We start from the raw sequence: 12,726 nt of genomic DNA, 5'->3' as shown, positions 1-12,726 counted from the left end.
AAAGAAAGCATCATCTCCACTATCCACATAAAACCTTTTATTCCAAAATCTAATAGTACATAGTTCAATACTATAAAATAGCTTTCAGGCTTAAAATCAAGTCAACCAACTAATCCCAGAGAAAATGGAAAAAATTCAAATCATGGCATAACATTCCCAACCCTTTAACCATTCAGCCTCAATCCACGTCTCTGTTCTCTCTGTTCTGAGGAGCTAAGTCCGTGCTGTCTGACCCATTCACCTCCCAGCTGCTCTGTATCCAAATGTGAACCCAGCCTGCAAATGACTGAATGTTCTTCTTTGATCCTGAAAAGACTTGCCTGTAATTTCCCAATTTGACCCAAACAATCTGCTTGTAATGGAGTTTCTTGCCAGTTCTACAGTCATTGCAATTCCAGCAGCCTTCTGGCATGTCCATGCTCAGACACTCCAGGTGGAAGGACGCTGGGCACGAGTCACAGCAGAGCAATCTTCCACCTTGAAACAAATAGACAGTCTTAATAACTGAGAAAAGAGGAAAGAGAGAAAGAAAGGCAGAAAGTTATCTTTTGAGCAAGTGAAATTGGATTCAAATTGGGGGGAAATAACAAAAGGACTGAGTCATATCTATAGTGATGGATTAAAAATAGCAAATTAATGTATTTAGCCATTTCTCAGGGCTTCAGTGGCCAGAAACTCAGAGCTTTTGCACCAAAAGCATTATTGTGCCATTTATGCCTCTAAAATGTGGGCTATTGATGTGTCAGTTTAGAAAGCAGCTAAACTCCTAATGTGACAAAAACAGAAGCATAAAATCTTTTGACTCAGTAGATTTGAGAATAGGATTTTAAAGATACAAGTAGCAGGTTTCTTTTCTCCTTAAGAGCTAAGCAAGAGAGCAACAGTTATCTTTGTATTTTAATCCAGTGCCACAGTTAACAAAATCCCTTTGACTTAATCAGCAAAAATGAAAATAGCCAACTGGTTATCAGTACTTTTTAATTTTCATAAAGAATACGCAAAAGCAAAAGGAATGTGGATTTTCAAATTGGTGATTGCAATGTTATTATTTCAGCAAAGATGAAGTTAAATAGGCTATACAGCAGTGGTTTGCAACTTTTTCAGTCACCAACGATCCCCTTTTCCTTCCTCATGAACCTACATATTTTCAAATACTTTGTCAACAACAAATTGGCATTTTTAAAAGTAACAATTTTTATTTTTATTAACAAAAATTATATAAATGTCAATCCAAGGTTCTGATCTCAATAATAAAACCAGTAATATTAATTTGTTAAAATCATAGCAAATAAACAACTTGTGCAGCAACATTTTGCATAAACGTATAATTCTGTTAGATTTTCTAAAATATAAACAGCTTGGAAAGTCACTTCTGTGTTTCCCGACTTCCTGCTGAATAGCGCTACTTTATAGCATGAACCTGATCGATGATCAGTGCAAGGTGAAGCACCCTACTTGAGGAGGTGCCTTCAAGGCCCCTATCAAAACCTTCTCCTTTTAAATACACACAATGATCTCTGGGTTGAGACCAAAATAGTTGTGCCAAACAAAATAATACTTTTAAATGCAAAGATATGAGATTTGGGGAGGGGGAGAGATTAGGTATTTCTAATACATATTTCAACAAGTGACAGAGAAGGTTGTTAGCCACTGAAGATGAAATATAATAAAGAGATTTACTACAAAAAAATTGATCTCTTAATTGGAAAATAAAATCTATAACCCATGAGTGTACAAAGATTTAAAATCTCATAAGCAAAAGGTTAAGAGTCCTCTATAGAACTTTATCCAATCACAAACTCCAACCCTTTAAGGATTTGCTATCAATTTTCCAGAAAATCTTGTCTTCCCATAGACTTTCAAACTTCTGATTAGCATAAAAGATAAAAAGAAAATCCATACACAACCAGTGATGAATTAAGTTACTATATTTCCTCTGCTTAAAAGCATTTACTTTAATTATTGGGATTTTTTTTTCCTTTGACTGCAGACCTCAATATGGATTAATTGGCTCAATTCTCCAACCCAGAGGTTCTCTCCCTGAGTGCTCTAAGCCTAGCTAGGGAATTGTATAAATTCAAAGTAAAATTAGATTATTAGTTTTCCCATCAGAAAGGACTGATCCGTAGAGAGAAAGATGTTTGCAAACAGCTTTGGAGAACATATGATTATAAGTGCTATTCCAATAAAGTCAGGCTGCCCATTTTTAACATTTAGAATAGTCCTTAATTTTAAGTCTTGTTTCAGAGGAAATACAGAGCCAGAATCATAAGTGAAAATCATGATAAAGATGTTTAAAATACAAAAGGGAAAAGAGAAAAAAATAAAAATATGAATGATCCACCTTGGTGCTATGCAAGAAAGCTACTTTAAGATGCAAGAGAGAAAATACATGGCTCAAGCTAAGTACACAGAGGGCTCAAAATAATTTCAATTCATGTCAAGGTTAACAATACTAAAAATAAAGGAAGCCACAAGTGAATTAATCTAATTTTGTAAAGTAATGGCAGGAAAATAAAGCATTTCTTTTTTTTTTTTTTTTTGTGGTTTTTGGCCAGGGCTAGGTTTGAACCCACCACCTCCGGCATATGGGAGCGGCGCCCTACTCCTCGAGCTACAGGTGCCACCCAATAAAGCATTTCTTAAAATGCTTTGGGTAGACTAATTATAGAGTAAGTCAAACCTATGTTCATCCTTGTTTTAGAAGTAGGCAGTATTATTAATAAGATGATATAATCTGACTTCAGTGGGAAAAATAAATAAGCCAATACTCTAATATTTCCCATAGCTTCTAATCAACTTGCTGAGTTACTCTTTCTTTTAGTCATGAGTTGCCTGCCATTTCAGATGTATGACAAAGAGCAAAGGTACATAGAAAAGGCAACCCAACAAATGGGGTGGGGGTGGGGAGGAAGCCATTTCAAATATACCTAGGTATGAACGAGGTTTTCTTTAGAGATTCCCAGGTCATAATGGGCAAGATTACAAGAAAAGGACTTCACTGCTCAATCTTACTTATTTTCCCTCTGGGATAATAACTCACCAAATATTCACTTCCTTTCCAATAAAGAAGTGAAAGAAGTATTCACTTCTCAAAAAAAAAAAAAAAAGTATTCACTTCTTTCCTTTATTACAAGTAGGCTATGGAAAAGTTAACACAATATAAAGTTTTCTTCCATAGATTAAACTGGGGCAAGTAAATATGCATTTAGCTTTTGGTTTTCTGTGGATAAATTATCCATCAGCAATTTAGCCCAGCTGCTTCCAACATCTATTATTTGGGGTATACTCTCCCCTCAGCAAGAGTAACTTGTTTCCATAACATCTTAACAAAACATCTAAGAAACAAAATGATAAAATGTGTTCTAAAATTAAACTTTTAAGTATCAAAAATCTTAGTTTTCTTCTTCAGTTGAAAGTTAGTAACATATTATACTGTATCTATTCTATTCTAACATGAATGCTACTTCTAAACCAGACAAAAGAGATGATATTTAAAATATTCTTCTGTTTTGGAACAAAATCCTAGTCTTTCTATTTTAATAACCTACACATATATGGAGTGTGTGAAAATTTATTCAAGGAGAAAAGTAAAAATTTGTAATAATGGAATTATTTTAAGCCCTTTTTAATAATTGTGCAGACACAGTCACAACCACCAAAGTAGAATTTACCAAGAGCAGCAGATGGTGTTTGACAGGCACACATTTACCCACTTCATTTAAAGAGAAAAAAAAAATAGGAAATGCAAAAATGAAAGCAAGAGATAATCTATTTTGATTGTTACCTTTCTCACATTTCTTTTTGGAAGCTGACGAAGAAGGAATCATAGGTAATTTCATCAACTCAGCACGATTTGATTCATTCAGTAGGTAGTGGGACTTATAGGCATATGAACTGAACATGGGGTCTGAGTGGTCCTGAACTATGAGCCCTATACGGAACAAACAGAAAGACATGAGTTGCAATGAAACTACCCATGATTCCATGAGAAAAAAAAACCCAACACCTATTATGTAGTTGTGCTTTAAAGTTGGGGGGCGGGGAGGGGCAGGAAATGTGGAAAAAAAATAGAAAGATCTGATAGAAAAGTTTCCTACAGTTATTAAAGGGAGTTTGAGTTTAATGCCTTATTCCTATGTACTGCAAAAGAAAACTCCAAATAATATGGAGATGTAAATGGTATTTCCCATCATACTGGAAACCCCCTAAGGAAAATAAAGCTGTGCTATATTCCTTAATATTTAGAATGCTATGATGACTACCCTAAGGACAAAATGACATCAATTAGTTAGAAATAAGAATCATTTATGTAACACAGTAGTCCCAGATCAATCTTTAACATATCAAGTAACACTTCAAAGCAGAATTGAGTCTCTCCTAACCTGAGACACACCCAAACAAATCCAAACTTTCTCTGCCAGAAAGAGAAACTTTTCTTTATCAACATGGTACGTGAATTTAAGGGAGCCATAGTTTTTTGAATTTTACTGAGGCAATGCAAACCACTTTAATTCTTTCCTAGCCATGATGTAAAGTGATGAACAACTGAAGGGTTTAGAGAAACACAAGGTCTGCTCTGACCGCCTGTGACTCTCCCCCCACCCACACACGCCCCACTTCACCATGGAGCTATCAGCCACTCCTAAACCCAGGGAACTGTGATGCCAGGAGAAATTTCTCTGTCTTGGTTGCTGGTCAGTGTATAATAATCTAGGATTTGGCAAATCATGGCAGTTCATTTAGAGATCATTATGAGGGTAGGGAAGTACCATTTACTTATTTTCAGATAAGAACTATCCCTGAATTATTTTGTGTCCAGATGATACAATGAAACTTGAAGTTGCTAATAACATAAAAATCTTTAATAAAAATTATGTATTGTTGAAATAAATTTTAAACATTTAATAGAGGAAGTGTAACGTAGGAAAAAAAATGGGCTTTGAAATAAGCAGATACAATGCTGGTCCCTCCTCATAACAACTTATGTGACTGTGGGGAGATGATTTAACCTGGGCTTCAGCGTCTCATCTGTATAAAACAGGGGAAATAACTTCTTAGGTCAAATGGAGTAAATCATTCAGACAGTGTTTAGCAGAGTTTGATTTACATATACAAAATAAATTGCTATTATTAGTATGGAAATGAAAAGAAACCCCTAGCCTCCCTTATCCATTTTAAATTTCCATTACCAAGAAACTCACAGAATATTAATAACTTCTTCTACACAACCCTCTAGCTGAAAGGAAATGCTGAAGAAGACAGTGTAACACCCTGGGAAGGTTCTGAACATGCTCCTCTAAAGCTCCAAATAGTTCTAAAAAATTTTTTAGACATGTTGGTCCTTAAGAATTAATGATTATGAATACCCCAAAACCAGTAACTAGGAGAAAAACCTAAGGGGAAGAAAATTTCTGTATGAGCTAAGAAACAAGCAAAACAAGCTAAGCTAGGTCTCTTAAAAAAAGTAAATACTAGGCTGGGAGTGAAGGCTCATGCCTGTAATCCTAGCACTCTGGGAGACTGAGGTGGGTGGATTGCTTGAACTGAGGAGTTCAAGACGGAGACCAGCCTAAGCAAGGACAAGATCCCATCTCTAAAATTAGCCAGGTATTATTGTGGGCATCTGTAATCCCAGCTACTCAAGAGGCAGAGGCAGGAGGATCACTTGAGCCCAAGAGTTTGAGGTTATTGTGAGCTCTGAGGCCATGGCACTCAGCGCCAGGGTGACTGAGTAAGACTCAGGGCTCAAAAAAAAAAAAAAAAGGTAAATACTTACAAAATAACACACATTATTTACTTCTAAAACACTTTTGACTTAAGCTTCTGAATACTAATATCTGATCTATTTAGAATCATTCTTTGTTAAATCCTGGAAAGGAAAATGAAAATTTCTGTTTATTGTATAAACTTTCACAGTTAAAATATCTGGGACTTAAATAATCTTATTTAAACAGGCATTTAAATACAACAAATCTTCCAGAATAATTCAAATTGGTAAGATGTAAATATAAATTCTGGTGTTAAAATATGGGTTTCCCTCCATTTACATTATTCTCAAGCTTTTAATCAAGTTAAATTTAACAGATTAGCCAGAGTTTCTATAAGTGGACCATTTTCTACCTTCCCTAAATTGAAAATGCCTATTTTAAAGGTCTCTTAATTGGGCGGCGCCTGTGGCTCAGTAAGTAGGGCGCCGGCCCCATATACCGAGGGTGGTGGGTTCAAACCCAGCCCCGGCCAAACTGGGTGCCTGTAGTTCCAGCTGCTCAGGAGGCTGAGGCAAGAGAATCACATAAGCCCAAGAGCTGGAAGTTGCTGTGAGCCATGTGATGCCACGGCACTCTAATGAGGGCAGTAAAGTGAGACTCTGTCTCTACAAAAATAAATAAATAAATAAAGGTCTCTTAATTATTGAACGAAATAAAGCAAAAGAATATATTGGTATACTGATTCAGCCAATGTAATAATTATAAATAATATTTTAAATGTTGGCTAAGTTACGTACATTTATACATTGACAATAAATGCAATGGTAGGAATGGTAGAACAGAGAAAGTTTACAAAGCACTAAGAGACTTTATCACTCTCACTCATGTGTTCAAAAGTCTCTAAAGCTAAGTATTCTAAAGGCTAAGTAATAATTTAATAATTTCTTCCTATCATTACTGTCTGAAGGACAGCACTAGTAATGCCTTTTCACTGTTTGCCTATTTCAATCCTTTCTGTCACTTGTCACAATGTGGCAGGAAACATTTCAGACCTACTTCCCATGTACCAGCCAGATTTCAGAGCAGGACATGTGGCCATTGCTCTAGTAAGGAAAGAGCGGCACTGATGGCAGAAAGCCACGTGCACTTATAACTCAGGCAGACAGAAAGCGGCATGTACATGGGCCCAGCTGGCTGCACCCACAAAGGCTACTAGCTACTTAATGTTTCACTGCCTACCTCCTCTAAGTAGCTTTTTAAAAATGACACAAAAGCAAAACAACTTAACATCTACCATACTATTAAAAAATAATTTTACAGTACTTTTACCAAATTAAGAGAATGGTTTCCTAATGCAAAACAAAACAAAAAACAACTTTCTTTAGTATAGTTTAAATATAATCTAACAGGCTTAATGGGCCTAGAGTCCTTTTGAATGTTTCCCAGTGAGGGAAGTTCAGAAAATTTAGCCTGTATATGAAAAACAAAAACAGTACTTGAGCATATTATCTGGTTTCTATAATGCTTCCTAAGTACCAGAGACAGAGTCTCACTTTATCACCTTTGGTACAGTGCCGTGGCATCACACAGCTCACAGCAACCTCCAACTCCTGAGTTTAGGCGATTCTCTTGCCTCAGCCTCCCGAGTAGCTGGGACTATAGGGGCCTGCCACAACGCCCGGCTAAAACAAAGTTTTATTATAACACAGTTGAAATAAAGCTGGATATTCAAGCATATGCAACTAAAGAAGATCCATTTTATATTTAATCACAAACTTAAGTTCAGGACTCCCTCAGGGACATGATACTGTTTTTAGTTGATCAATCTCTTGGCATACTTAAATGCCAACAGCTGGCAAGTGAGAAGCCTGGCTGGTTGGCTCTTACTAACACCACCACATATGTTGCTTAGCTGTGTCCCCTCAGGCCTTCCTCAATGCCAGACCAAAACATTATGATAAAACATGCCACGAGCAATTGAAAAATAAATGTGCGAGGGCGGCGCCTGTGGCTCAGTCGGTAAGGCGCCAGCCCCATATACCGAGGGCGGCGGGTTTAAACCCGGCCCTGGCTGAACTGCAACCAAAAAATAGCCGGGCGTTGTGGCAGACATCTGTAGTCCCAGCTACTCGGGAGGCTGAGGCAAGAGAATCGCTTAAGCCCAGGAGTTGGAGGTTGCTGTGAGCTGTATGATGCCATGGCCCTCTACCAAGGACCATAAAGTAAAACTCTGTCTCTACAAAAAAAAAAGAAAGAAAACTAAATGTGCTAGTCTTGCCTTCTAAGTAAAATCTCAATCGGTTGAAAGTTCTGGTTTAAGGAACATGACATGGGAAAGGATCACCTTTCAACAGAAGAGGTGTTTACAGAAGGGGTGTTTACAGATGAACCTCTTGATGCTCTAAATAGAAAAACTAAGAATTTACCAAGTCTAAGTCATTTTCAGAAATGCAGTCATTTTTAGCTTAACTTACGGACCTTTAACATTCTAACAACCTGGACATCTAACATTATAAAAGGGAAGAGTTACTAGAAATGTTCACCTCTCTCAGGGATATAATAAAATAAAATTCTGCACTGGGTGGGAGACTGTACTAGATAGTCTGAGGTTTCTCCCAATGCGGCGACTTTATTTTAATGGGGAAATATGCCAACGACCTCAAAAACAAATAAAAAGGAAAGGCTGACACTCACCTCTGGCACAAATGAAACAAAAGCCTACGTTGATGGCAGCAGCAGAGTTGCTGTTGCGTCTCGCATGCCCACTGCAGATGAGGACGCAGGAGGACACCAACACGCTCCCGGCGGCAAGGCACGCGTCCCCAGAGTGATAGGCCACTGGGCACCGCAGACATCTCAGCATGCGGCCTGTTTAAAGACAAGTCAGAAAGGAATCTGAGTAAAACACATCAGTCGGGTAGGAAAACAGATTCTGGGACTTGGGCTTGTTTGGGCTCCCATGTGTGCTAGTTGTAGTAAGACAAAAACATGTTTTCTTTACTACTCCAGTTCTGTCATTCCTGTTCATTACGTCCTTTAAATGCAAGCCTAACACTCATTTAGAGATTGTTCAAAGAAAGAATCATCTGTTCCAACGCTGGAGAGATGGTACTATGCAATGTGACCTCGGGGATTTATTTGCAAGGGTAATTTTTTTTTTTTTTTTGTAGAGACAGAGTCTCACTGTACCACCCTCGGGTAGAGTGCTGTGGAGTCACACGGCTCACAGCAACCTCCAACTCTTGGGCTTACGCGATTCTCTTGCCTCAGCCTCTCGAGCAGCTGGGACTACAGGCGCGCGCCATAACGCCGGGCTATTTTTCTGTTGCAGTTTGGCCGGGGCTGGGTTTGAACCCGCCACCCTTGGCATATGGGGCCGGCGCCCTACTCACTGAGCCACAGGCGCCGCCCTGCAAGGGTAATTTTTAACATACGCAATTTTCTTCTCATGGTCTGAATTAGAACCTAAATCCTACTAGATATGCTATTTGTTATGGCTGAACTGTTAAATGTTGAGATAAACAAAGGGAAAATGTTGTTTATAATAATATGCTTAAAATAGCATCTGTCACTGCACTTAAAAAAAAAAAAACACCAAAAAACAAAACACCTTTGCTTCTTTTTTAGCTGTTTTACCTTTACTTGCTTTGTGGATATCTTTTTCCATAGAGCAGGCAGAGCAGCAGTGCTGGGGACAGCGGAATCCTTTTGATTCAAAGATGGCAGTGGGGAATTTTCGGACACAGGCTTCATGATAAAATTTCCCACAAGCACCAACAGAACAACGCTTCACATCTTTACCAGATATCTTACATGAAAAACATGGGTGCTGCCCTGGAAAATTGGTGAGGGACATACATTAAACAAAATCTGATCAAAACGTATTCCTTTTAAACAGAAGCAGCTACTGACATCAAACAACTGTTCCTGGAAGAGTCGACTGATACATATAAGAATTTTTAACATACACAAAAAGCATTTAAAATAAGTGGCCAAATTTAGAGTTTGTTTGTTTGTTTGTTTTTTGTGGTTTTTGGCCGGGGCTGGGTTTGAACCCGCTACCTCCGGCATATGGGTCAGGCGCCCTACTCCTTGAGCCATAGGCGCCGCCTGAAATTTAAAGGATATTTCATAAATTTTGTTAGAATAATTGATTATCAATTTGGAGAGACAACACTAAAAATGGTTTAGATCTCCAAAATTGCATAGAAAACCCAGAACAGAATTTTTCAACAATGGGAACAGAGCATGGCAAGGTCTTCCTCATATAGAATAAAGCAATTATCAAAGAAAAAACATTCTATTAGATAATTACTTAAAATTTCTATACACAAAACAGACACAAAATGAAAACTCACAATCCTAATCAAAAGGCAGAAAATTACACATCTTATTCACATTGTAGAAAATCAAGGACAAAGCAAATATTCAAATCATCCCAGAAAAGACAACTACTTTCAGAGTTGACTGAAAGAGAAAAAAGGAAACCAAAACACAATGGGACAACGGGACGCCATGTTCAGAGTAGACAGAAAGTATCACCCAGCCAGGATTCCAGACCAACTGAAAGTATTATTCAAGAATGAAGTGAAATCAATAGTCATTGGGAAATATTAGTAAAACTTTGTTCTTTGAGAAAGATTAATGAAATGGACACCCCTGATAAAAGTAAAGAGAAGAAGAAAAAGAACTAATATTAATGATCTAAAAAATGAAAAATAGGACATCACTATAAATCCTACAAACATTTAAAGGATAGTAAAAGTTTATCACTACATTTTTGCTAATAAATTTGAAAACTAGATGAATGAACAGATTCCTGGAGAATCAGAACTTACCTACACGGACACAAAAATAAATAGATAACACGAATAATTCTATAAGCTACTAGAAGAAATTGAAACTATAGTTGGAAACTTTGTAGCAAAGAAAATTTTAGGCCCAAATGACTCTACTGGTAAATGTGTCAAACATTTAAGGAAAAAAAACGCTGCCCATTATGATAGAAAATAAAAAGAAAAAAGAAGACACAAGTAAAAGACATATAGATGTGGAAAAATATGCAACAAAATGACAAAGGATTATATTTTGTTATGTAAGGAGTTCACATATGGAGAAAATGCATATAACATATTTTTCTTTTTCTTTCTTTTTTTTTTTTTTTGTGGTTTTTGGCTGGGGCTGGGTCTGAACCCGCCACCTCTGGCATATGGGACCCGTGTCCTACTTCTTGAGCCACAGGCACCGCCCCAACATTTTTCTTTTCTTTTTTTTTTTTGTGGAACATATTAAACAAAGATAACCAGTGAGAGGAGGGAGGGTAATTGGGGGACCTCACCTACGGTGCATTTTACAAGGGTATGTGTCAAATCTACTAAGTGTAGAGTATAAATGTCATAACACAATAATTAAGAAAGTGCAGTGAAGGGCAGCGCCCTTGGCTCAAAGGAGTAGGGTGCCAGCCCCATATACTGGACGTGGCGGGTTCAAACCCGGCCCTGGCCAAAAAAAAAAAAAAAACTGCAAGGAAAAAAAAAAAAGAAAGCGCAGTGAAGGCTGTGTTAACCAGTTTGTTGTAAGTATTTAAAATTATATATAAAACCAGCACATTGTACCCCATAATTGCATTAGTGTACATAGTCATGATTTAATTAAAAAAAAAAGATAACCAAGTAAGACCTATAAACAATTATTAAATCAATAATGAAAAAGTGGACAGAGGCCAGGCGTGGTGGCTCACGCCTATAGTCCCAGCGCTGTGGGAGGCCGAGGCGGGTGGATTGTCTGAGCTCAGAGGTTCGAGACCAGTATGAACAGCAGTGAGCCAGAGTAAGACCCCATCTCTACTAACAACGTCAAAAACAGCTGGACGTTGTGGTGGGCGTCTGTAATCCCAGCTACCGGGGAGGCAATGGGAAAGAGCATTGCCAGAGGAAGAAGAAAATGACGAAAAAAAAAAAAAATAAAAAAAAAGACTATTTCAAACGAAGAAGAATGAACAAGCAGGCGGAAATTAAAAAAAAAAAAAAAAGAAAAGAAAAAGTGGACAGAAAGTATACACAGGTAATTTGCAGGGAAGAGAAAGATAAACATGGCATATTGTACCCTCAATGAATCCCCAACAATAAAAAAAAAAAAAAAAGAAAGATAAACAGTCAAAAACCATAAAGAAATCCTTAACTTCACTACTAATCAGATAAAATGCTAATGAAACTAGTTGTGAAACAGGAGAAAAAGTAGAGTCTGATGCTAGCAGCACTGACCAGGGTGCGGGGAGCAGGGCTCTCAGGTACTGCTGAGACAAGCTTACACTGGAAGGAACCACCTTAGAAGGAAACTGGGCAATATCTACTAAAAGAAAAGTACATTCATTTCCTATGGCCTAGAAATTCCTTTTTTTTTTTTTTTAAGACAGAGTCTCACTATGTTACCCTCAGTAGAATGCCATGGCGTTACGGCTCACAGCAACCTCAAACTCTCGGGCTTAAGTGATTCTCTTGCCTCAGCCTCCAAAGTAGCTGGGACTACAGGCGCTTGAGACAACGCCCAGCTATTTTTTGTTGCAGTTGTTATTGTTGTTTACCTGGCCCAGGCTGGGTTCGAACCTGCCAGCCTCGGCATATGTGGCAGTGCTATAACCACTGTGCTACTGACATTGAGCCTAGAAATGATTTGCAAATAGTTTCTTCCATTCTATAAACTGCCTTTCCACTCCTTTGATAGTATCTTTTGGTGCACAAAAGTTTCTAATTTTGGTGAAGTCCAGTTTGTCCATTTTTCCTTTTGTTGCCTGTGCCTTTGGTGTTGTATCTGTGAAATCACTGCTAATCCAAAGTCATGAAGCTTTTCCACTATGTTTTCTTCTAAGAATTTTATAGTTTTAGCTCTTTTTTTTCTCAAAGAAGATTTTAATGTGAAAAAATGGCTAACAGAAGAGATTTCTTCCTTTATAATTATAGTTGAACAGTCTTTCAGCTTTTTATACAGGGCTATCATACACAAAAGGGTATTAAAA

General features: G+C 37.6%; 1 protein-coding gene across 4 annotated transcripts in view; it reads right to left on the bottom strand.

Annotated features, from left to right (window-relative positions):
- The window catches only part of NSD3 (nuclear receptor binding SET domain protein 3), a 140,859-nt gene that overhangs the window by 26,090 nt on the left and 102,043 nt on the right, over positions 1 to 12,726 (bottom strand). For 2 of the 4 annotated variants that reach the window (XM_053578507.1, XM_053578508.1), the window contains exons 13-16: positions 9,348 to 9,545; positions 8,406 to 8,579; positions 3,788 to 3,934; positions 321 to 477 (exon numbers count right to left, since the gene is read on the bottom strand). In XM_053578507.1, coding sequence (XP_053434482.1) covers positions 321 to 477; positions 3,788 to 3,934; positions 8,406 to 8,579; positions 9,348 to 9,545 — 676 coding nt within the window. Of the gene's footprint in view, positions 1 to 320; positions 505 to 3,787; positions 3,935 to 8,405; positions 8,580 to 9,347; positions 9,546 to 12,726 lie in introns of all 4 variants that reach the window. The other 2 variants (XM_053578506.1, XM_053578509.1) reach the window with 2 other exon arrangements.

The sequence above is a fragment of the Nycticebus coucang genome, chromosome 24, assembly GCF_027406575.1.
Source record: "Nycticebus coucang isolate mNycCou1 chromosome 24, mNycCou1.pri, whole genome shotgun sequence".
NCBI classification, from domain to species: Eukaryota; Metazoa; Chordata; class Mammalia; order Primates; family Lorisidae; genus Nycticebus; species Nycticebus coucang.
This window is presented reverse-complemented; position numbering and strand designations above follow the sequence as displayed.